General features: G+C 39.3%; 1 protein-coding gene across 1 annotated transcript; it reads right to left on the reverse strand.

The window, feature by feature from the left end:
• Nucleotides 1-87: 87 nt before the first annotated feature.
• On the reverse strand, nucleotides 88-23910 carry mrpl19 (mitochondrial ribosomal protein L19). The gene is made up of 6 exons (XM_043683051.1): nucleotides 23813-23910; nucleotides 19925-20048; nucleotides 7553-7671; nucleotides 4434-4568; nucleotides 3367-3548; nucleotides 88-866 (listed from the first exon to the last, which is right to left on the reverse strand). The coding sequence occupies exons 1-6, from the start codon at nucleotides 23862-23864 to the stop codon at nucleotides 645-647; spliced, it is 834 nt and encodes a 277-aa protein (XP_043538986.1). The 5' UTR covers nucleotides 23865-23910; the 3' UTR covers nucleotides 88-644.
• Between the last annotated feature and the right edge of the window lie 2551 nt (nucleotides 23911-26461).

The following is a 26461-nucleotide window of genomic DNA, read 5'->3' on the forward strand; positions in this document are numbered from 1 at the left end:
TAGTGATCCAGACTGAGACCTTTGGCTCTATATGCTTTTGAAAACTACCCATTCAATAGATGCAGAAATGATCAGACAAGGGCTAAGTGCAAATGTAGATCATTTTAATACTTTGAGATTTACAAAGATGTACTACAAGATTTGTGGAATATGTTCAAGTTTGAACATTCGTCCCCGTACTGTAACCATAGCTTTGTTCAACTTTATCCCCAGGTGCATCATTTAGAAGTGAACAAATTAAAATGAAGCTCATTCCTGAAGTTTGTTCATACATGAATTAAATATCTTTTTCCTTCAAGTCAATTTTATAGAATTGCAGAGATTGATGACCGCTAGGACAAAATGACTTAAACTGTATTACATTATTACACCTTAAAAACATTACATATTTCAGTGATTTGGTTTCAACATTGAAAAGCACCAGAGTTCAACATTTCTGTTCATTGATCACTCCTAGCAAATGCTCTCAAAGCCAAATTCTGCAGGTATCTTTTGTAAATGTGAGCATCACTTACACTAACCTATTTATGTAAATGAAAATGTTGAAGTTTAAAAAATTATGACAATATAGTCTATTTGGGTCTCAAAAACCAAAAATGTTAGTATCAATCTTACTGGTCGTGCTTGATTCCTAGGGATACTTCTCATTTACTAAGTTTTTTCTGTAAATACAATTCCATATTTTTCTCAATTGTGGATGTGTCATATTCTCTCATCATATCATATTCAAGCCAAGGTTTATCATGCTTTTTGGCTTCCTCCATTTGTTCTTCTGTGAGGCATAAATCGAATCGTATACCCTGCACCTTGAATTGTGGACGTTCCCAACGTTTTGACCATGGTTTTGGTTTCATTTTTACTTTCAGCTGTTTTTTAAAACAAAAGGGAAAAGAGCAGCTAAGAAGCATGTCACACATTGATTTTAGAGATTGCACTGTTATTTGCACCCACATTTTGCAATTAAATACTTTAATCAAATTTGACACAAAATAGTGAGCTATTCAGCCTTTCAAGATTGCTTCACCATTCAGTATAATCTTGTCTGATCTTCCAACCGAGTACTGTTTCCACTTTCTGCCCATACCCTCTAAACCTTTAGTCTTAAGAACTATATATAACTCCTTCAAAATATTGAATGTTTTCACCTCAACTGCTTTCTGTTACAGAATTCCACAAGTTCTCTCCTCTCTAGGTGAAGAAATGTCTCATTTCAGTCCTAAATGGCCTACCCCATATCCTGAAACCATGACTCTTGCTCCCGGACTCCTCAGGTAATGAGAACATCCTATGTTTGCAAAAAAGCAAAAAACTGCAGATGGTGCAAATCTGAAATAAAAACAAATTGCCAGAGAAACTCAGCAGCACATATGGAAAGAAAGCATAGTTGATGTTTTGGGTTCAGTGACCCCTCATCAGAATTGATTGTAGCTAGGAAAAAGTGGTACATATACTGAAGGTGGACTAGGGGTTAATGGAGTAAACAATAAAGAGAGATGAAACTCAATATTGAGTTCTGAAGGCTCCAGGGTCCCCAACTGGAAAATAAGATGCTATTCTTCCAGCTAGCGCTGAGCCTGCAACAAGCCTGAGACACAAAATACAGAATTGGCCTGGAAACAGTGATGTGTTGAAAGTGGCAGGCAACCAGAAGCTCAATCATATTTGCGAACAGAACATAGGTATTCTGTGAAGTGTTTGCCCAGTCTGCATTTCATGTCTCCAGTCTAGAGATGAGTACATGACTTTATGGAATACCTATGTTCTGTCAGCAAAAATGACCGAGCTACTTATTGCCTGCTACCAAAGTAAATAATTTTATATTTTCCCCCATTATATTTATCTGCCATGCATTTACCAAATCTATCAACTTGTCCAATCACACTACATCCTCACAGCTCAACTTCCTACCAAGCCTTGCCTCACGGCAAACTTGGAGATGTTAGGTTTAGTTCTTTCATCTAAACCACTAAAATATATTGTGAATAGCTGGAGTCCAAGGCCTGATCCCAACAATATCTGACTAGTCACTATCTGGCACTCAGAAAAAGATATGTTTCATCCTTTCTGCCAATCAGTTTCTATCCATGTCAAAACACTATCTCAAACCCATGCATTTTAATTTTACATGCTCATCTCTCATGTCGGACCTTAACAAAAGACTGCTGAGTCCAAATAAACCACATCCACGGCCTAACCCTTATCAAATCTACTGGTAACATCGCAGAAAAACTTTAGATGTGTCAAGTATGATTTTCCTTTCGTAATTCTATGCTGACTGTCCAATACTGTCCCTGGTTTCCAAGTGCTTTGCAGTTAAATATTTTAGGAGAGAGTGAGGACTGCAGATGCTGGAGATCAGAGCTGAAAAATGTGTTGCTGGAAAAGCGCAGCAGGTCAGGCAGCATCAAAGGAGCAGGAGAATAGACGTTTCGGGCATAAACAATGGATACGAGCATTTTCCCCACTACCAAATGTCAGGCTAACCAATCTATAATTACCTGTTTTCTCTTCACCTTTTTTTAAGTAGTGGGCTTGCATTACCTACCCTACAATCCATAGGAACTGTTCCATAGAAGAGTCCACAGAATCTTGAAAGATGACTACATGTGCACCCACTTAGTCTATGCTCACTTCTATAAGTATTTAGGGATTTTGATTACTGGGCTATCGCAATTTATTGGGCTGTAATCTCAAATTTCCCAATACCATTGCTTACTAATACTGATCCTTTTCAGTTCCTCCCTCTCTTTGGATCCTGTGTTCCCCAACATTTTTGAGACATTATTTGCATCCTCATTTGTGAAAACAGAACCAATGTACATATTTAATTAATTGGTCTGCCATCTCTTTGTTGCTCATTATTACTTCCCCTGTTTCTGACTGTAAGGGACCTACATTTGTTCTCAATTTGTTTTATATTGAAGCTTTTAGAATCTGTTTGTATGTTCCCTGTATAACTGACTCTCAGACTCTATGTTCTCCTTTCCTGACATTTAAACTGCTCCCAATCCTCAGCTCTACTTTTTCTGGCCAATTTGTATGATCCTTCCATGGAACTAATACTATCCCTAAATTCCTTTGCTAGCAATGATAGGGTCACATTTCCCATTTTATTTTTGTGCCAGATAGAAAGGAACAATTCTTGCGGTTCATTCATGTGCTCTTTAAATTGTCATTGCCTGTCCATCATCCTTTTATTGATGTTCCCCAACTTATCATAGCCAGCGTGCACGTCATACCATCACTGACGATCATTTATGATCTAGCCTGGAATATTCTTGAGAGTTTCAAAAGTTGAAAAATATATACAATCAAATAATGAAATCAAATGTTTGTATAACTTTCACTGATAAAGTGGTTTCATACCAAATTGATAGGGACCTCAGCACTAATAGGCTTAGGTACAGGTTTCATGTCAAAATCGAAAGTGCTGTATTCTGGTAGAGCATCACGGAGGTACATTAAGTTATCATCAAGTCTCTTTTCTAGCCTCAGCACTTCAATCTGCTGTATTCGAGGGCTATACATATCATAGCAGATCTCAACACCTAGAAGAATAAGAAACACAATGAATTTAATCAAAAGTCATCAAGATATAAAAAGCAATAACTACAGAGCAAGTTGCCTCATTGATAATTGCCAATATACCCTGAACCAAAGATGGTCCTGCTACTCCCTGCAACCTCCTTTATATTTTCATTATTGTTGGTATTATTGTCCCTTTGCAGTTTTGCTCAAGAGACAAAATATATAAAAGGCATAAAGACAAATTAAAACATTTAGAACTCAATACAGATGTTTCAAAAAAAAATTTCAAACTTCATACGAGAACGAACCAGTACGTTTCCATTAAAACTTTAGTGTTAATGCAAAGCAATTTCACCAATGTCGCAGTTTAATGCAGTGTCAGTGCTCAACCTAATCTTGCAAAATTAAAAGCAAACATGATCTTGCCTACCCTAGAAGCAAACAATATGGAGATTGCACCATAAACCACAGAAGTTACTTTTAAAGTGACAATGAATTTCTGCCTGCAGTTCATAAAGTTAGCAGTTCCTATGCTTTTTACCATTGAAAATAAAAATAATAAAAAAATTAGTTCAAATATCTCAAAATGGCAAAAAATCAAAGACAGTGAAAAAACAGTTGTGCCAAATTTTAACATCTACTACAAGTACGACTTAGAAGCAATCATAATCTTTCAGACCCTCGCACTTTGGCTTCTGAAGCCAGTTTCCTATTTAGATGAAATTTTACAGGTTGAGCAGCCACACAGTTATATTTACAAGCTCAAGTCAAAATGATTAGTTTTCTAAATTCCTACACATTGATATTTTCTAATTAGTAAGCTTGTTGTAAAAGTTTTTATTTTTAACTAAAATTATCAGCATCTTCACAATCGAAACATTTAATGGCAATCATTAAAAACATACCTTGACCATCTATGATGTTTCTCAGGACAAAGGTAGCTCCTAAACCTTTTCCTGATCGTTGGATGCAGATTCCAACAAATCTGTTGACTTTGTTATTAGCATTAGTGTCTGCCATACTAACAGCAAGGATACTTCCTATTGGCAAAAAGGGTGAAAATATTAAACAGTGAAGACACATTATGGTCCCAGGTTCGATTCCAGCCTTGGGCGACTGTGTGGAGTTTGCACATTCTCCCTTTGTCTGCATGGGTTTCCTCCGGGTGCTAAGAACAACACTCCACCACCACCTTGTCTCCTACCATAAGCCAATTTTGTATCCGATTGGCAAGTGCACGCTGAATCCCATATGAACTAACTAATTAGTCTATCATATGGAACTTTTGTCTATCTTTTTGGTTACTTTATTTAAAAAAAACTGTCAAGTTTGTGAGACATGATTTTCTTCACACAAAACCATGCTGACTATTTCAATCAATCCTTACCTATCCAAATGCATGTAAACGTTATCTTTCAGAATAGCCTCCACCAACTTAACCACCGTCAAATCAAACTCACCGGTCTATAGTTTCTCGGCTTCTCCCTCCAGCCTTTTGTAAGCAATAGCATGACGTTAGCCACACTGCAGTCCTCCAATATTTCACCTGTGTTTATAGATGATAAAAATATTTCTTGATTCGTGGCTGTTAGACACCTTGAATTTGTGTTACTGATTGAATACACATTAAGTACTTCAGAACTGGTGCTATTGTAATTTGAAGACGACGATCCAAATATTAATAATTTTCTGCACTTCAGTCCCTTCTGTCCTTTCGCCATGCTCTGTTTATTTATCATAAGGAACATCATATTTCACAGCAACTATTTTGTTTGTTCACATTAGGCTGGGTCGGGATGGGTTACTCTTTGCAGGGTTGGTGTGGACTGGTTGGGCCGAAGGGCCTGTTTCCGCAATGTAGGGAATCTAATCTAATCTATTCACAAATTTGAATTAAAGCATATCAAATAAGTTCCCTAATCGAGCATTTTGCTTTCTAAATTCAAATTTATCCACGACAGCCTGATGTGAACAAACAAAACAACAGTTGCAGTGAAATATGATGTTCCTTACGATAAATAAACAGAGCATGGAGAAAGGACAGAAGAGACTGAAGTGCAGAAAATTATTAATATTTGGATCGTCGTCTTCAAATTACAATAGCACCAGTTCTGAAGTACTTAATGTGTATTCAATCAGTAACACAAATTCAAGGTGTCTAACAGCCACGAATCAAGAAATATTTTTATCATCTATAAACACAGGTGAAATATTGGAGGACTGCAGTGTGGCTAACGTCATGCTATTGCTTACAAAAGGCTGGAGGGAGAAGCCGAGAAACTATAGACCGGTGAGTTTGATTTGACGGTGGTTAAGTTGGTGGAGGCTATTCTGAAAGATAACGTTTACATGCATTTGGAAAGGTAAGGATTGATTGGAATAGTCAGCATGGTTTTGTGCGAAGAAAATCATGTCTCACAAACTTGACAGTTTTGTTTTAAATGAAGTAACCAAAAAGATAGACAAAAGTTCCATATGATAGACTAATTAGTTAGTTCATATGGGATTCAGGGTGCACTTGCCAATCGGATACAAAATTGGCTTATGGTAGCAGACAGGGTGCTGGTGGAGTGTTGTTCTTAGGATTGGAGACTTGTGAGCAATGGTGTTCCACTGGGATCAGTACTGGTCTACTTTTGTTTGTCATTTATATAAATGATTTGGATGAGAATATAGAAAGCATGGTTAGTAACTTTATTGATGACACTAAAAGTGATAATATAGTGGAAAGTGAAGAAGGTTATCTAAGATTACTAAGAGTTCTAAGAGTTCTTGATCACTTGGGTGGCAGATAGAGCTTAATTTGGATAATGAGAGGTATTGCATTTTGGTGATTTCAAACAAGAACAGGACTTATACAATTAATGGAAGAGCCCTGGGTAATGTAGAACAAAGAGACCTAAGGGTTCAGGTACACAATTCTTTGAAATTTGCATCATAGGTAGACTGGGCGGTTAAGGTGTGTAGCATCCGTGCCTTCATTGCAACTCCTACACTCAAAAAGTCCGAGCAAAGTCACATTGAGGTTGTGTAGGACATTGGTGAGGCGTCTTCTGGAGTACTGTATGATGTTCTGGTCACCCCATAAGGAGGATATTACTAAACTGGAGAGAAATTTACCAGGATTTTGAAAGGAATGGAGGATTTCAGGTATAAAAATAGACTGGAAAGACCAGGACTGTTTTTTTAAACTGGAGGTTGAGAGATAACCTTATTGAAGTTTGTTAAATCATGAGGGGCAAAGATTAGGTGAATGACAAAACCAGTGGGCATATTTTTAAAGCGAGAAGAGAAAGATTCAACAAGGGCATGAGGGGCAGCATTTTTTTTTTTTACACAGATCCATGTGTGGAATGATCTGAGAGAGAAAATGGTGGATGCAAGTACAGTTACAATGTTTAAAAGATATTGGATAAGTTCATGATTTGGAAAGGTTTCGAGATATTGTAAAGGTTTGGACAGTTAAAGGCTGAGTGCAGGCAGGTGGGACTAGTTTAGTTTGTTCCATGGTCTGTTCCATGCTGTATGACTCCTATGAACAATAGATGGTTAGACTGAGATGGCAGATTGGCCCAGTGGACTAATTACTCTTGCTCAGCAATGATACATTTTTTCATAGCTAGGAACCTTCAAACTAAGCAAGTCTATGAGAAAGACACACAAATCATACAATCACCAATTTTAACATCCACACTCCCCTATTATGATTAAGGACAGTTGGGGGAAATCCTTACATTGGAAATTCAGTGTTCCCACCTCCATTTGCCACTTTTAGGGAGAACAAAAACATTTTAAAATGGAAGCTCACTTTAAAAATGTTCATAAAGTAAAGATTTTTGCAAATATAACTTCAACTTGTAATGGAATGAAATTATACTTAGTTGCTACAAATACATATTCATCCTGAGGCTTATATTGTACCACATTAAATGTATTTGTATTTAATTCTTTTACATCCCAATGCTACAATGTGTTTCCAGCAGTTTTATATGTATAAATACAATTTATTAAGCATATTACTAACCTACACAGAATTCTGGTATATTTAATACTTTCCGTCTCTGAATCATATCTTTTCTCTCTATGCTGAATTTCAGGGGATTTGTCCTCCCTCTCCGCATTATGAATTCAGGACTTACAAACCTGTTAAGAGAATTATAACATTAATTTATTCAGCAATTAGGATCTAGCATTTAACTTAAGGATGGAAAATAATAATTCTGTAAAATACTTTCTATTAAAGCATCAAATATTAAATATAATCCACTTCCATAAATAAGGAATTTCAGCACAAAAAGGGACCAGTCAATTCTTTCCAGCTATGGCTAAAGTAGATTCCTATGAGGAGATAATTTTGCCAAGTCCTATTTCTTCCCTAAGTAAGTTCAAATTTTCCTACTTTCTCTCCATTCCCTGTTGCCTTTAAGTAATTGTCTTGTACCTTTTCAAATGCTGAATCAATGCACCATCGATCAAATGTGACAAAGCATTCCACTGGGATAATGCACTGAATAAACTTTTTCCTTCCCTCTCGTAAATTAATGCTTGATAATATAATGGCCTCTTTAATTTGGATCCCAATCAAAATGTCCATTCCATCTATCACTTTCAATCTCTATTAACTCATCCTCAATTGACTTTGCATAAAACATTTACCCTTATTTTAATCTAGGTGAACTTTGAGAAGACTAATGTCAATTTTTATATCTGCAACAAACTCTTAATACTGAATCAGAAACCTTGACCCTATATTTTTTGGGTTTAAGCATCATATTTTCACTTACACAGACTATTTAATTCCACCTCTGTTGGAGTTCCCACAATTTGGAAACTCTTAAAAGTAACACCTTTTTCATCTCCAAAATTGATGACTTCCATAAATCCTTGCTGGCCAAATCCAAAAACAAATCTAAGCTTACTTAAATTATTGTTGTCTATTGTGACAATGCTGCCCCTTTAACAAGGTTATGTAGTCCTTGTTTTTTTTCTCCAAGGGGGTTGAAAGGCAGAGGTGCCAATATTTCTGGAAATGGCTAAACAATGGCAGGAGATTAGCCAGTTATCCCAGTTCAGGTCTTTTACTAGTTTGGTTTGTTTTAGCAGGCAGTCAGAAACTGCTGGTAGGACAGAAATTGTTACTGTGAAAAACAGTTCCATGCTTTAACTGATGTTTTTTGCCTGATTCATCTCTCTGAAATCTCTCCTGCCTATAAGAACCTAAGTTTGAAATCACCATTTGCCAAGGGGTATTATTTTGGGATGTTGCAGGTAATGGAACAGCTCCTTCGTTAAGTTGTGATTTTGAGTCAGCTGGGTTTCCAAATGGTTAAGTTATTCTAAACTTTGTTTTCTTTTGTTTGCGTTTCAACCGTACTGTGCAAATAAATTCTGTTTTGCTTAAAGCAGAGTGGTTTGACCAGCTGCATCACTTTTGGAATATCCACTTTACATCTGCCTTTAAAATAAGAAAAAGTTAGGGTCTGGCCTACCTTCTTAAAGTGTTTTGAGGGGGTCTGGCCTGGTCCATAACACTTTCTTGATCTGCATTAAGATCAGGCCATCATCCAGGCCTTGATGATCCACATAGCTTTCTGTCTCTAATCCATTACACTTAAAATCCTAAATTATCTTTAAACTTCTCCAACTTCTATAAACCTCCAAACCTGCTTTCTTTTCAATACATTCTAAGCTTCTCAAACTGGTCTCTTGTGCATCACTCCATCCCCTGATCTGTGTGGTACAGCTTTCAGCTGCCTAGTGCCCTGAAACACACTGCCTGGATAACTCTACATCCCATTTTCTCCACATTCCTTCAGAACTTATGAGAAGATTTAGTTCAGCAAACAAACCTCCTGAAATCACTTTCTGTCTGTATTTCCATTCCTCTTACTATTTCTTTGTAAATGCCTTGCATCATCTTGCATTTATATAGTGACTTGAACATGCAAGTTATTATTGTAAGCTTTCTGCAATTATTATATCCCAGTTGCATCAAGAAACCAAAACTGCACTCATAATCCTGGCTGAAGCCTTTGATTAATATATACGTCAGTATCTATTTATCTTCTGTTCAATTCCTCCTATGTAGAACCAAAGTTAGATTTAGATTTAAAGAACTTTTATATACACTCACTTATCCCTGCTCAACTAGATCTCATTACATTCAAAAATTAACTAATGAAAGACAGTCATTTCATAGTATAACGAAACTAAGGAAAGCTAACACAGATTTGTAGAAAACTATGTTCAGCTGGAGTGATTTTGATAGAATAGTAGTGTTTGATAAACTTCCACATAAAGACTTAACAACAAAGTTGAAGCCATAGAGTCATTTTTGCACAAAACAAGAATATTCAATGTGGTCCATGTGGATTCACTGCAGACTAATTGTCAGTCCCATTTGCCCACTTCCTCACCAAGTCCTGGTGGGGAGTGAATTCTAGTTCATTACTACTCTCTGTATTAAAAATGGTTTTTCCTTAAATTCCCTTTTGCATTCCTTAAAACTTTGAATCTGTGTCACCTAGTCCTCATACCAATGAGAACAGTTTTTCTTTGACTATCCTATCTAAATCTCTAATAATCATGAATATCTCTTTTAAATCTCCCTTCAAGCTCCTTTGCTCCAAGGAGAATAATCCCAGCTTCTCCAACATCCCCTCATCCTTGAAAGTATTTTGGTAAATTTTCTCTGCACTCAATTAGGACCCTTACATCTGATCAGAACTAAGTACAATACTCCAGTTGATATCTATCCAGAGCTTTTGTTAAATAAGGGAGCAGCATACATTCTTTGCAGTAGGTGTGTCAGAGTACCAACAGGAATGTAGTATGGACAGGGAGGAACTTTGAAAGAAAATTAGGAAAGTTAAAAGAATGCATGAAAAAGCATTGGTGAATAGAAGAAAGGAAACCCCAATTATATAAAGAACAGGAGAATAAATAAGGAAAGAGTAAGGCCCATTGAGATAATCTGCATGTGGAACTAGAAGACTTGGGCACAGTCCTCAACAATGACTTTGTATCTGCCTTTAAATAAACAAGGCTAACAAAGTGTAGACATCAGGGTGGAGGAGTACAAAATATCAGAGAGACGGACAGAGAGAGGGGGAGGGGGAGGGAGATCAGGGTGGAGGAGTACAAAATACAGAGACAGAGAGATACAGAGAGAATGGAGGACAGAGAGAGGGAGGGTAGACCAAAGTGAGAGACACAGAGGGGTGCAGCGAGAGAGGGACAGAGACAGAGAGAGAGGTACATAGAGAGAGAGGGACACAGAGAGAGGGACAGAGAGTTAAGAGGCAGACAGAGAGAGAGAGAAAGAGAGGGACAGAGAGGGACAGAGAGAAAGGGACATAGAGAGACACAGAGAGAGTGACAGAGAGGGACAAAGAGAGAGAGAGAGAGACACAGAGAGAGGGGCAGAGAGAGAGAGGGGCAGAGAGAGAGGGGCAGAGAGAGAGAGAGAGGGGCAGAGAGAGGAGAGGAGAGAGTACTAGTTGATCTGGCAACCTTAAGTGGATAAAACCATCCAAATTAGGTATATCCCAGGCTGTTAAGTAAGGCAATGAGGAAGATAACTGAGGTCTTGGTAGTAATTTTCAGATTCTCTCTGGCCACAGGCATGGTGCCTGAGGGATGGCGAATGGCTAAACTGATCCATCATTATTCCATTATTGATGTGCTTATCCCCAGATCCTTGAAGATTACAGAATAGGAATAAAGGCATATGGGATACTGTTATTAGCTGAAGTATAGAACACAAGGTGAGAAACGGAACATAAACAGGTCAGTCATGATCTTATTAAAAGGCAGAACAGGCTTGAAGGGACAAATGGCCTACTTCTGACTAAGTTGTATATTTGTATCTACTGTGGTGTGTGTGTCAAATGTAGAAAGATCAAGTAAAGATAGCAGATTTCTTTCAGGGATGGACATTAGTGAACCAGAAAGGTTATTATGACAATCAATTATTGTTTCATGGCCACCATTACAAGTATTCTATCCCAGAATTATTAATTGAAGTTAAAGGTCACCAATTGCCGGGGTCTCTGGATTACTGAAATAGTAATAATAAAATAATTAGCCCATCGTTTTCTCATGTTGCCTTTGCTATAAAATGAAGCCAAGTATCTGTCTCAGAAAGAAAAAGTGAAAACTTAAACCCTTTCTCAGCATTCAGTGTACAGATGTCACTACTGTGGAAGAGTACACTGAGAATGCAGCCTTGGTACACTTGGAGTTCTCTAAAAGGTTGCTGCTGTTTCACACCATTACTCAGCCTGGACATAACAGCTAAGGCTTTTGTATATGTTGATTTCAGTATTCAGTGATAATTATTGAACAAAAGTTGGCAATATGACAGCACCTCTTCAAATGAAGATTTGATAGATATTTGTCTTGAAATTCATTAGGGCAAAACTCAACATTCTTCTATCAGCACTCATCTCTAAGTGCATGACTTGAAGATATAAAAGCAGCAAAAAGTGTCAGCTCCAAAATGCAAGTTTTACAGAAGGTTTTTGTGTTGCACTACCATAAATGACGTTACTTTTCATGTTGTCATGAAAGAGATTACAATGAGCAGCTTTGACAGGAAGCCAAATTCTTCCACTTCAATAGACTACCTTTTCCCAGCTAAGTGAATGCCTTAGTGAAACTGGTGAAGGTAACATCAAGGCATTACTCCTACTGCTGCCAGACTGAGATGATAGACTATATAAGTATGGTGCTCAAATACATTGTCAAATGGGAGATTAAATTTGATGTCGAAAAGTATGAAGTTATCAATTCTAGAAGGGAATATAAAGGGTATGATTTTAAAGAGGATACCAGAACAGAAACACCTGGAGGCATACAATAAGTTATTGAAGGTCACAGAGCAGGTTGAAAGAGTGGATAAAAAGACATATGAGGATTCTGGGCAGAGTACAAAAACAAACAAAAAAAAGTTACAAAGTACCTTATGGTTTGGCCTCAATACAAGTATCGTGTCCATGCTTTATAAAGGCAGTGAAGATTTCAGAGATGGTGCGGAACAGATCAATAAGAATTATGCCAGCAATTAAAGTCTCTGGTTACATGGTTAATTAGAGCTGTTGGAATTGTTCTCCTTACAACAGAGAAACCTGATCAGAGATTTGATAAAGGTGTTCAATATCATGAAGGACAAAACAAAGTACACAGAAAAGAACATGTACAATTGGAAAAAAGATCAAGAAACAGAGGACATAAATTTAAGGTGACTGGTTAAAGAAGTCAAAGAGACATGAGAAAACTTTAGCACCTGCAACATATATTCTTGTCTAAAAGTTGAATTTTTGAAATCAACTTTTTAGATAAGAAGTAGGGGCTCAGTTTATACAAAAATAATGATTTTGAATGGGTGAAATCCAAGTCAGTTTTTGGGAACTGCCCATAATGGATAGCAACTGCTGGCTATGGTTCTGAATTCAGCAGAGACTGCTGTTTCAGACGATCATTTCTGATGGCCCATATAAGAAAATGGCAATTGTGCAAAATACTCTTACGAGAATGATCTCACCAACCCTACCTCCATAAGTAGCATTAGATATCTGAAGAATTAAGAATTTGTGAGCAAAACATCAGGGGCCAATTAATACACGTGGGAAGTAATAATTGCATTGTAGTTTTATCACTGGATTAGTAATTAGATACTCTTTAAAGATCTGTGGTCCTGGATTAAAATCCCATCATGATAAATAGTGGAATTTGAATGTTTAAAAATATGGAATTAAAGTCTAATAATGATCATGGAACCAGTTTATTTGTCACTAAAACCATCTGGATCAACTGCCTTTTGGAAGGAAACCTGACATTGTTATTTGGTCATTCCTTCACGGGACTCCAGACCCACAACGTTCTTACTGACTCTTAACTACCTTCTGAAACAGCCCAGCAAGCCTGACAGCTGTATCCAGCCACTAAAATGTCTCAAAAAATGAATGAAACTGACAAACCACATGTACCAATTTATATGCCCAGAAACAACAGTGGCAAAACCTAACAAAATGCATATCCTTACTAATATCAGGGGGCTAGTGGCAAACGTGGGAAAGCTATTTTACAGACTGGTCAAGCAATAGCCTGAGAAAGTCACATACATGGAATCATATCTTACATAGTGCCTAAGACAACAACATTCCTATACCTATGCCACCTGCAAGGCAGGTCCAGCAGATGTGACGGCACTGCAGTATGCAGTTGGGACGTGAATGTCCTGGGAGTCTTCAACATTGAAGTCTGACACCATACAGCCTCATGGCGCACGCACACACACACATCACCACTCCCCCCCCCCCACCCCCAAATATTGGAATAGCAAATATTATTCCATGCTTAACACCACTTGGAGGAAGCACTGAGAGTGGCAAGGTCATAAAATTTACTTCACTCTGGGTGGGGGACTTTAAATGTCCATCACCAAGAATGGCTCAGCAACACCACTATTAACCAAGCTGATCAAGTCTCAAAGGACACAGCTACTAGACTGGGTCTGTGGCAGGTGGTGAAGGAATCAATAAAAGGAGAAAAACTCTTGCTCTCACCTTCACTGATCTGCCTACCACAGGTGGATCTGTTGGAGTCAGTAGGAGTGACCACCACACAAACCTTGTGGAGAAAAAGTCCCATCTTTTATTTTGAAGACATCCTCAACTGTGTTGTAACACAGCCATAAAGCAAAATGGAGAAGATTTTGAACATGGCTGGGCATCCATAGAGTGCTGTGGGTCATTAGCAGCATAGTTGTACTCAAACACAGTCAGCAACCTCATAACTCAGCATATCCCCAACTCCATCAAGCTGGGGAATCATCTAGTTCAATAGAGAATGGAGGAGGGCATGCCAGGAGCAGGGCAGGAGACCTATAAATTAGGTCTCAACCTGAAGCTACAACACAACTATGTATGTGCCGAACAGCATAAGAAATACGTGATAAACAAAGAAATTCTAGGACCAATGTATCAGACGTATGCCTTGCAGACCCGCCACATCCCACTGTCAATGGTAATAGACAATTAAATGACTTGCTGGAGAAGAAGGTTTCAAAACCCTCCATTCTGAGTGACAGGTGAATCCAGCACATCATTGCAACAATCTTCAGCTAGAAATGCAGTGGGAATGATCCAACTTGGCATTTTACTGTGCAAGTTGCCAACAGTACAGATACTTTAAGCTAATCTGATTCACTCCATGACATATCAAGAATCAACTGAACGTACTCGACACTACAAAGGAAATGGGCTTTGACAACTTCCAGTAATTGTAGTGAAGATCTCTGCTCGAGAACTGCCACATTGTAGCTAACCTGTTCTAGTTCAGCTCCAATTCTAGCATCTATCTAACACTGTGGAAAATTAAACACTAAACAAAACTGGTTCTGAAGGGTCACTGGATCAAAACATTAACACTGCGTTCTCTCCACAGTTGTTGCCAGACCTGTTGAGATTTTACAGCAATTTTTAATTTTGTTTAGATGTAGAAAATTATCCAGATATGTCTCGTTCACAAAATGCAGGACAAATCCAAACCAGCCATTTACCGCCCACCAGTCTACTCTCAATCATCAGTCAGATTATGGAAGAGGTAACCAACAGTGCTGTCCAGCAGCATTTGCTAAGCGATAATCTGCTCATTCAAGTTCAGCTTGGATTCTGCTCAGGTCAGCTCCTGACCCTCATTACAACTTTGGACAAAAGATCTGAATTCTGGTGGGAAGCTGAGACTGCATTTGGCATCATGGCAATATTTGACTAAGTGCGGCATCAAGTAGCCCAAGCAAAATTAGCGTCTGTGGAAATCCAAGGAAAAAATTTCCATTGGATGGAGTCATATTTAATACAAGGAAAATGGTTGTGGTTGTTGGAAGTCAGTCATCTCAGCTCCAGGACACTTCTGCAGGATTTCTTCTGGATAGAGTCATATAATTAGTTCTGCTATAATGTGTGCCTCTTCAATGCAAATTGGTTATAACATGATTGAATAATTTAGACCAATATTTGTAGAATGCAAACTTTCCTTATCTGTATTAGCTATAAGGCGATTCCAAACCTAGTGTTCTGCTGTTACATGGGATCATGTTTAAAACATGGGATCGCATGGGAATGGAACTATCATGTTACACCAGAACACTGTACATCATTAGATATTTCATAATCAATTCCTCCCATCATAAGGTTAGAAATGGAAATGTTTGCTTATGATTGCATAAAGTTCAGCATTATTCATGATTCTTCAGACACTGAACCAGACTATGTCCAAATGCAGAAAGACCTGCACAATTTACAGGTTTGAGCTGACAGTTGGTGAGAAACAATGTCATAACATACATGACAAGCTATGACCATCTCCAACAACAGAGAACTTAACCATTGCCCCCTGACATTCAATAACACTACAAGTGTGGTGCTGGAAAAGTACAGCCAGTCAGGCAGAATCAGAGGAACAGGAGAATCGACGTTTCAGGCACAAGCCCTTCATCAGGGATTAGGCTTGAGGGCCAAGGGAACTGAGAGATAAATGGGCCGGGGTGGGGCAGGTAGCTGGGAATGCAATAGGTAGATGAAGGTGGGATGAAAGTGATAGGTTGGAGAAGGGGGTGGAGCAGAAAAGTGGGAAGGAAGATGGACAGGTAAAACCATTAAGAGGGCGGTGCCAATTTCAAAGGTTGGGTCTAGGATAAAGTGACAGGAGAGGAAATGGGGAAACTGGTGAAATCCACATTGATCCTGTGTGGCTGGAAGACTCTCCAGCTCTTCGGATGCTGCCTGACCGGCAGTGCTTTTCCAGCACCACACTCTCGACTCTGATCTCCAACATCTGCAGTCCTCACTTTCTCCTAAGAACATTACCATCACTGAATCTTCCAATATCAATATACTGTGGTTGTCACTTGTCACAAACAAATTCATTAGAATAAATTATTATACTACAAGAGCAGGTCAAAGTAACTTTGCTCCTGACTTCTAAAAGTCTGTACACCAAGAAACAGCATAAGTCAGGAATCTGATATAATAATTCCCACTTGCCGAAACAAGTGCAGTTCCAACAAAGGCTTGACACCATCTAGGGCAAAGCGGTTTACTTGTATGTAACCATATCCTCAAATATTCATTCACTCACTCTCAATGCACAGTAACAGCACTGTATACCATCTACAATCTGCACTGCAGAAATTCACCAAGGTCCCACAGACAGCTCTTTCCAAACCCACAAATACTACCACTCAGAAAGACAAAGGCAACAGATACATAGGAGCAGCATCATCTGCAAGCTCCCCCCTCCAAGATACTCACCATCGTGACTGAACTACATTGTTTGATCAAAATTCTGGAATTCCCTCCCTGGGTACACTGGGTACACCTACGCCAAATGGACTGCAATGATTCAAGAAGCCAGCTCAACACCACCTTCTGAAGAATAGTTGGTGATTGACAATACATCCCAGCCAGCAAAGCTCACATCATCCTATTGAGTAAAATAAATATTGATAAAAAGAATCTTTCGGTCAAAAATCAGAAGCTGACCTTTACACATCATCAGCTAGTACTTGGGTATGAATGGTTCTGCTTGTGTGCGTGGGGGAGAAAGATTTAATGATGGCTTTCAAACCAAAATTGGACCGGCAGCTAAAGGACAAACAAGTTGAAGACCATCAAGGAAAGGGGAGGTGAGTGGGGAACAACAGAATTGCTCTTGCAGAGCACTTTCATGTGCTCATTTGATTCAGCCTGAGACAATGGCAAGAAAGGATGATGGAGAAAAGAGTGGTGAGATCACAAGATTATGAGGGCAAATAAAGGCAACAACTTGGTTTTCCCAAACAAGTAAAAGGAACTGTAGGTCATCTAAGAGTGGTTGTCAAAAATAATAGTAGAGTGGCAGTGAAGGCATCAAGAAGAGGTTGATAAGACAGAACTTGCTGTTTGTCAGTACCTGCAAATTTTGTCAGATGATGTAACCAAATGAGCATTTAGATAATGGGAAAGGAACCAAGCATAGAACTCACCTGGAATTTGTCTCCATATAGACTCACCGAATAGTTAAAGCACAGAAGAGGTCACTTAGCTTCTCATGTTTGTGACAGCACCCTACAAAAACAACTAAGCACTTCCCACCCCCCTACCTTTTCCTCATAACATTCTATTTTTTTCTGTCCAGATAATTATCAAAATTTCATTTCGAAAGCTACCATGGACAAACCTTCACCATACAGTCTAGGCAGTTAAATCCAGATGCTAATGAGTCAGTGTAAAATTACCTATTATATTTGGTTCTTTTGCCAATCACCTTAAATCTGTGCTGTCAGTACTTTATTGGTGGCTACAGGACAGGACTATCTCCCTCTCTGCGCAATCCAGATCTCTCATTACTTTCAGCACCTACATGAAATCTCCTCTCAAATATCTCTATAGTGAATAGCCCCACTTTTGACAATCTACCTACACGATTGATGTTTCTCAACCATAGAACTTTAGTATCTCATTGCCAAGACTTTACATGCTTCCTGTGGCAGGGACGAGTACCAAATTGAACACAATATTCCAGTAGAGTCTGTCACATTTCCTACAATACATCAGTGTCTAAACAAAGAATCCTGCAGCAAATAACTCCCCTCCTGACTTCTGAAAGCTTGTCCTTAAGGCACATGTCAAGAGTTATGTCCTGGATGACAACAACAGCTCAACGTCATTCAGAACAAAGGAGCCTACTTGATTGTTTGCGGATGTGGTACCACTCAGTTACTCCACTACCAATGCTCAGTTTCAGCAGTTTTCAGACAAATTTGTTAGAATTATTTGAGGTGGTAACAAGTAGGACAGATAAAGGGGAACACTCGATGTAATATATTTGGATTTTCAGATGGTTCCATGGGTTAGGCTATCAAATAAAATATGGTGGCTTACAGTATTGGGGGTAGTATACTGACATGGATAGGGAGATCTAACTAATATAAGACATATGCATTAGGACAAGAGGACCACTTCAAGATAGCAATTGCTAACTACTGCAGTGCCATAGGGATGCGTGGTCCAGGACATAAATTTTCCTAATAAATATGAATGATTTTTATTAGGGAAGTGAATGTACTTTCCCAAATTTGCAGATGAGCCAAAAGATAAATAGGCCAGTGGTGAGGATGACAGAGCGATATAGCCAATTGGGTGAGTGGACAAAATCTTGGCAGATGGAGCAAATGTGGGAAAATGTCAGATTATGCACTTTCGAAGAAAGAATTGAGGAACTGATTATGATTTAAATGGGAAGGATAGAAGAAATTTGCAGCCCTGATTGGTCCCCATGCATAAATCACAAAAAGTTAAAAAACAAGTTCAGACGGTAACTGGGAAGGCAAATGTTAAATCAGCCTTTATTTCAAAAGAATGAAATTTAAAAATGAAACTATATATGGCATTAGTTGGATTATGACTAGAATACTGTGAACAGTTTTGGTCCCCTTATCTAAAGGGAGCTATATTATCATTGGAGACAGTCCAGAAAAGGTTGTTTAGGTTGATCTTGGGCTAAAAGGAATTTTTGTTATAAAGAAAGATTGAGTGAGTTGGGCTACTTTTTAGAGTTTAGAAAAATGACAGGCAAGCTCATTTAAAGACATAAAATTATTAGAGGGGTTAACAGGGCAGATGTGAGAGGTTGTCTGTCCTACTGGGAAGGTCTAGGACCAGGGAGCATAATCCCAGAGTAAGAGGTCACCATTTAAAACAGTGATGACAAGGAATGTCCTCTGTCAAGAGGCTATGAATCTGTGGAATTCTTTACAATAGAGAGTTGTGGAAGCTGAGTCTAAGTATATTCAAGCTAAGACAGATAATTTTTTAATTAGTAAAGGAATCACAGGTCATGAAGATAAGTAATGAAAGTGAACTTGAGGATCATCAGATCGGTCACTCTTCCATCAAACTGAGATGCAGTCTTAATGGTTGAATGGCCTACTTCTCCTCCTATGTTTTTTGGGTCTTACGATTCCCTAAGTAGTTATCTATTGTAAATCGAAATGTAGTCTCTAATAATTATTCTTTCAAGATCCATGTCCAACCATTTTGAGGGTTGCTTGGTTTATCACATTCTCATTTCTGTAAGAAGGTAAAATTTGCTAGCCCTCTCAAATCTCATAATACCTTGAAAATCATATTTAATGCTGTTACCTACTTATATAATCCATTATTCTATGGAACCTATCCTTTGATTGTGATGCATTCCATCTTTAGCACCTTTCTAACCCTCAAGCACAGATGAATATTGAACAGAAAAAGATTGGAATTGATTTTACTGAGATTAATGTATTCATTAAAATATCCATACTTAAGCAACCTTTATTTAATTTTCATCATATTGAACATCTTCTGCACATTACCTTCTCTGTGTTGCTCCAGACTGTGTTTTGTCTATGATAACAGGTTTTGATGGAGGCTGAAATTTTGAAGCTTTGTCATCACCTGTTGAGAAACTTAAAAACCTTCTTGGTGAAAACAGAAGTCCTAAAATGAAAGGAAAAGAAGTCAGACTGTAGGCATAACCTTGTAGAAAATGTCTAAATAAAAGAAAATTACTGCAGATGTTGGAATTTGAAACCAAAAGAGAAAAGGCTGGAAAATCTCAGCAGGTCTGGCAGCATCTGTAAGGAGAGAAAAGAGCTGACATTTTGAGTCTAACTGACGCTTTGTCAAAGCTAAAAAAAAGGGAGAAATAGGGCTGAGTCATGGCTCCAGAAACAAAGGTAGCAATAAAGAGGTGATAATGACAGTGCATAGAGAGATTATAGGGAGATTAGGAGCTGTGAATGACCAAGGCTGAAGCCAGTGCTATGGGACAAAATATGTGAGGGATGGGTGAAGCAGAGACAAAATGGAAAACAGGGGAGAAGGGTAGCAAAGGGGAAGAGAGGAAAAAGGTGGTGAGAGAGTGGGGAGCAAGAGAGACAATCAAGAAATAAGAAGTACAGAACAGTGAAAAAAATTAACAAAAAAGAGAATAAATGAAATAAAATTACAGAGCAGAATGAAAGCAGAGGGGTCGAGATGGGATAATCATCTGAAGTTGTTGAATTCAATGTTGAGACCGGCAGGCTGTAATGTGCCTAGTCAGAAAATGAGATGTTGTTCCTCCAGTTTGCATTGAGCTTCACTGGAACATTGCAGCAGGTCAAGGACAGACATGTGAGCATGGGAGCAGGATTGTGTGTTGAAGTGGCAAGCTACGAGAAGGTCTGGGACCTGATTGCGTACAGACCGAAAGTGCTCAACAAAGCGATCACCCAGCCGGCATTTTGTCTCTCTGACATAGAGGAGACCACATTGGGAGCAACGAATGCAATAGACTAAATTGAAAGAGGTACAAGTGAAATGCTGCTTAATCTGAAATGAGTGTTTGGGGCCTTGGATGGTGAGCATGGAAGAGGTAAAGGAGTGATGACTTGGTGTCATGTGATATTTTTAACTTTGTGACTATGAGTTCTTGCTGGATCTCATCAATGCAATGCCATCAATGCTGCTGACTTCTGCCAAAACACAACACCCTCATGAGTCTGCTTCGGGCCCACCTCATCGATGCAACTGGATCTCATACTGTGCCCAAACCTGCCTCTGCCTGTATGAATCTGCACCTGACGCAGATACTGTTGGGAACCCAAACTCGCCAAACTTGCTGCAGCAGCAATGAGTCGGCGCTTTGATGATGCAGAACCCAAACTTGCCTCTGCCTTGAGTCCGCAATACTTGGCCTACCTGCTGTCGATGCTGTAGCTGGAACTGAACTCTTCACTGACAAAGTAAATTAAAATTTAAAGAAAAATTAGAAAAGGGGGAAGAGGGGGAGAAAAGCAAATAAACAAAAAGTGGACGAGCCCCAGGCTCAGAAGCCCCACTCCACCGCCATCTTACTGGAAATCTTACCAAAAATATGTCTATTCCACCTGACTCAAACCTATTTCTTCTCTTTAGAAAGGCTAAGTAAGATTGAGGAAACTGGAAATTCCTTTACAGTTTGTTTAGGCGTTTAAAGCTGGCCAAGCTCATTCCTCTAGTTAAACATTTGGTGCATTTTGTAAAGGGAGGTCCCCAACACAACCAAGAAAAAGATCAGCTCTCACTTGAGGATTAAAGAGGATTCAAAATGCTATCCCCGCATTGCATGTAACCTAAAATTATTGTTAGACAACCAGCAACAATATGCATTAAAATAAGCACCTTTATCGCAATAAAACCATCTTGAAGCATTTTCAAGGAGCACTAAGCGCTATGGACACCAACCTACAGAAGGTAACATTGGAGAGATGGAAAAAGGTTCAAGGATTAGGTTTTAAGGAGAGCATTACAGATGAAGGTCCCAGGCAAAGCAACAGTCAACTTAAAATTTAAACTTCTTACAGTGTACATTTGCAAAACAGAACTTTGTCAAGAGGCTAACTAGCAACTTTGATTCAATACATCACTACATATTTGGCTGCATTGCTTTGGCAATCCCAATATTTAACTGGTGAAAATTTCAGCTCATTCAGTACTGGATGTTAACATGGCAGGAATAGTGAATAAATTGAGGGAGATGGGGGTGAGGTAGAATTGAGTGTCTTTAGTGTATACATCAAAAATGACAAACTATTTTACATAATATCACAGAGGACAAAATTCAGATGAGAAGTGGGTGATGGCCAAGAATAAATCAGGGCTGAATTTGTGGGTGCATGAAGAAAAACTATTGCAACTTATATTCAGATAACAATCTGATGAACAAGAATGAAAACAAATAAAAACAGTTGGACAAAATAGAGGTGTTTGCAGTCAGGTTGGGAATGACAAGGATAGTTTAGTTTTGTCACAGCCACATAGGATATGAATACAAGTTTGAAAGAAAATGGAGATTGGATGTTAGTGCATATGCTAAACATAAACCTACAATCTTGAAAAGAATATGCTGAGGTTAGGCATGTTGATGAAAATTACAAGAACACCAAGTCCCCAGACAGTGAGATAAGGGCAAAAAGAGTTATTGATAGAGGCACATTGACTAGAACTCAAGAGGCAAGAGTGAAATGTAATGACATTAAAATCATTGAATCAGATAACATAAGAGAGACGGACAATGATTTTTGTTTTAAGCCATTCATGGGACGTGAGCATTTCTAGCTATTTAAATACTTATTGGCTACTCCTAATTGCCCAGAGTGAAGTTAAGAGTCATATTGTTGTAGGTTTGGAGTCACATGTAGGCCAGACTAGGCAAGGATGGCATATTTCCTTCCCTTAAGGATAATAATGAACCAGATGGGTTTTTTGTTATGGTGACCTAATCATCATCAGGCTAGCATTTTATCCCAGATGATTACCAAATTCAAAACTCACCACAGGGTGGAATTAAAACTCATGTCCCCAGAACTAGATTACAAGTCCAGTGTCAATACTACAATGCCACCACCTTCCCCAGTTGTGCCAAAGTCAATGCAAAGAGGCTGAAGCATGACAGCAGGGATGTCAGGTGGCATTACACACTGTGTCAGGAGCAACAAATGAAGTAGAAAGGATAGGAAAGACTATTCCAGGATTTGGAGCCAGTGACAGTGAATAGGTCGGTGCAGTTTCGATGCCTGAAACCAAGTAGAGACCCACAGTGTTTTGACTAAAACCAAGGACCTTGTGGAGATGATCCCGCTGCAGTACATCAACTGCCTTCAGACAATACTTACTGCTCAGAGAGGTTCAGCCAAATCCAAATACAGATGGGAGTCGTCTAATGGGCCTCTTTACCCACACCAACAGATGTACATATACCCAGTTATTTAATTAAAAGGGAAAATAACACAGATGCTGGCAATCTGAAACACACAGAAAACCCTGGCGCAGAGTCATTCTGGACTCGGATCATGAACTCTGTTTCGGTTTGTCACTTTCTCTCTCCCCGTAATTTGGAGATGTTGGTGTTGGACTGGAGTGTTTAAAGTTACAAATCACACAACACCAGTTTGGAGCCAACAGGTTTATTTGGAAGCACTAGCTTTCGGAGCGGGACTCCATCAGACTATAACCTGGTACTGCGTCGCCATCTCTCCCCATAGATTCTGCCAGGTTTCTTCAACTGTTTCTACGCTCATTTAACCTCCGTTACCAAGTTTTCAAGCCAAAACCAACGGCCACCTTCACCAACCGGTCACTTCCACCCGGAAATGGACGGGCGGGGGTATCTCTCGCGCGCTCGGTTTCCGGGAGCGGAGGGTCTCACGGTTGTTTAATTCCAACCGTCATTCACTCACGTTTACTAGCTGCAGCACGCGAAACCCGGACAATCACTTCAACAGCCGCCATCTTGCCCACAATTCTTCACTGCGCAAACTCGGAAAGCGAAGTAGAGCGCCACCGGGAAACAGCGGACAGGAGGAAGGTAAAAGTACCAGTGAGGAAGGGGACAAGGACTGTGGGCACAAAGTATGAATAGCCTTGGCCAAAATCCAATTAGTGAGATTCGGCGAAATGCAGTCAGAGGGGAAAAAAAGGCACTCGAATAGAGAGTTCAGAGGTGAAGTGAAAAAGTAAATTAGACGGAACGGAGCATGGAAAGTGATTGACTGTTAATATAAAAGAGATCCAAAAAATATATACTGAATTACTACCTGTGTACGACCTGTCTTTTCCACAGAAGATACTACCTAAGTCACAATGAAAGAGGTGATAATTGATCAACTAAAGTTTAATGAAGAGAAAATATTAGAAAGACTACTAAAAGTCGATAAATCATCAGAAGTGAGCAGAATATTTGTGAGGATGCTCGGCGAAGTAAATGTTTATTTTACTGGTCTTGCTCAATGGCATATGAGGCTGAATACTGTAGTTTGATTGTTTTCAAGGTAGAGATTGTTGATAAGGGGTGGAAAGTGAATAAGCACAAATATGAAAGTGAGGTAACAGTCAGAGCCATGATCTTATTGAACAGTGGACCAGGCTTGAAAGGCTGAGTGGCCTAATCCTGCTCCTAATTTGTATGTTTGTATGACTGTCATGGACTACAAATGGTTTTAAAATGGACACACTTATTGCCAGACAAGTTGTGGTGTAAAATTCCAAGCAGTGGAATGTGGTGAAACGGTTAAAAATTATGTCCCAATACATGTGTGAATCTAACCGGAATGGAGGTGTTGCTTAGTCCCGTGTGAATCTTCTTATCTGTATGTAACCAGAATGGAATGTGTTTTTTAGCCTTGCTCTGCTGTTCACATGAATGTTTATATCTGGAAAAGAGTATATCAGCTGGAAAAGTCTCCAGTTCGGTGAGTCTGCTCCGGGGTTACGTTTAACCGCCGAGCGTGGGTTGTTGGCAACCGCTCTACGAGAACTGACGGCTCCCAGTTTTGGTAACATGTAGAGTGAGTATAAGCCAGACCCGTTCTGGCGACGCTGCGGGGAATAAAATGCCCATATTCTAGCAGACTCGTCTCTTGGTCGTTTGTTCTGTGTCAGACTACTCTCCTACGAACCTGACCTTGAGAATTTTTTAAAACACAAGTCCAGGCAATACATAGAATATATGAAAGCAGCCGCCTCAGAATTACCAGTTTAATCATGAACCATTGAAGCACAGAGGGGCATTAAGAAATTCCTATCACTTGTTTTACTCTTCTTCAGTAGTCCTTCAGTGTTGAGGATGGAAGGGGAGGAGGTGGGAGTCTGCAGTGTTTGAATACCCCAATCATGGAGCTATAGACTCTTTTACAGGTGGTACTTGATGAGGCAGGATGGTAGGATGCTGAGGATTTTGCATGCTGTTTCCACGGCTTGCATATGGTCTACATATGCTTCACTTGGTGATGCTTAGAGTGGTTGGTGCCATCATGGATACTTCTTCAATTTTTGTGTTCTAGGACAAATGATTCCCATATGTTGTTGAAAATTTTGCATTTGTTTTGAGAGTCTTTTGAGGCTTCCCTCTGCCTTCCTGCTGATTGCAGATCTTGGTTTAGAAAACTTGTATAGTGAATCTTCTGTCAGGCATGTGGATGATGTGGCCAGCCCATCACACTGTGACCAGTGTGCCGATATTAGTCTGGGAGAGTTTGTACATGTTGGTATGCTGATTCTGCTAATGCATTTGCAGGATTTTCTGCCAGGGATTTGAGGTCTACCTCAAATGTTTCTGATGCATACTGGAGGGTTGGGATCACAGCTGTTCTGCAGATCCTGAGCTTTATGTTGAGTTTCAGGTTTTGATCTTTAAACACTGTTGCTCAAGCAATTAAGAAGTCTGAAGGCTGCATGAACACATTTGGGTCAATGTTAGATTTCATCATCCATGTCTGCGCGCACCAAGAGAAAACTCCTGAGGTATAGGAAATGATCCATATCATCTAGAGGCTACTAGCAGGAATGGACTGGTAGATAACCTTTGTTTTCCGGATGTTTAGTCTGAGGCCCATTGTCTCATATTGCTCAGTGAATGTATTGTCAATGGTTTGTAGCTTGGCCTCTGAGTATACGCATATGCGGGCATCATGTGCTTATTGCAGCTCAATGACAAAAGATTTTGGTTCTGACCTGGAAGTTTCGAAGGTTTTACAGACTCCTGCTCATCTGGTAGGTTTATTTCACTCTGGTGTCAAGCTTCTTGGAATTGGGATGGAGTGTTGCTGCCAGAAAGGTGGAGCAGAGTATTGGTTAGATGATGCAATCCTGCTTGTCCCCAGTTTGCACTTATATTGGGTCTTTGGTGGATCCATCGGTGAGGATGTTGTGTGTCATTGTGAAGCAGGCATAGAATGGTGACAGATTTGTGGGCAGCTGAATTTGAGGAGAACATTTCATAATCGCTCATGGTTGACAGAGTTAAAGCCCTTAGTACCTCACTATGGACAGACTTTCAGGGTGGAGCTCTTCAGCTGTTGGGAGGAGCATTCTTACAGTGACATTTTCTG

This window comes from Chiloscyllium plagiosum, chromosome 3 (genome assembly GCF_004010195.1).
Source record: "Chiloscyllium plagiosum isolate BGI_BamShark_2017 chromosome 3, ASM401019v2, whole genome shotgun sequence".
In the NCBI taxonomy this organism is placed as follows: domain Eukaryota; kingdom Metazoa; phylum Chordata; class Chondrichthyes; order Orectolobiformes; family Hemiscylliidae; genus Chiloscyllium; species Chiloscyllium plagiosum.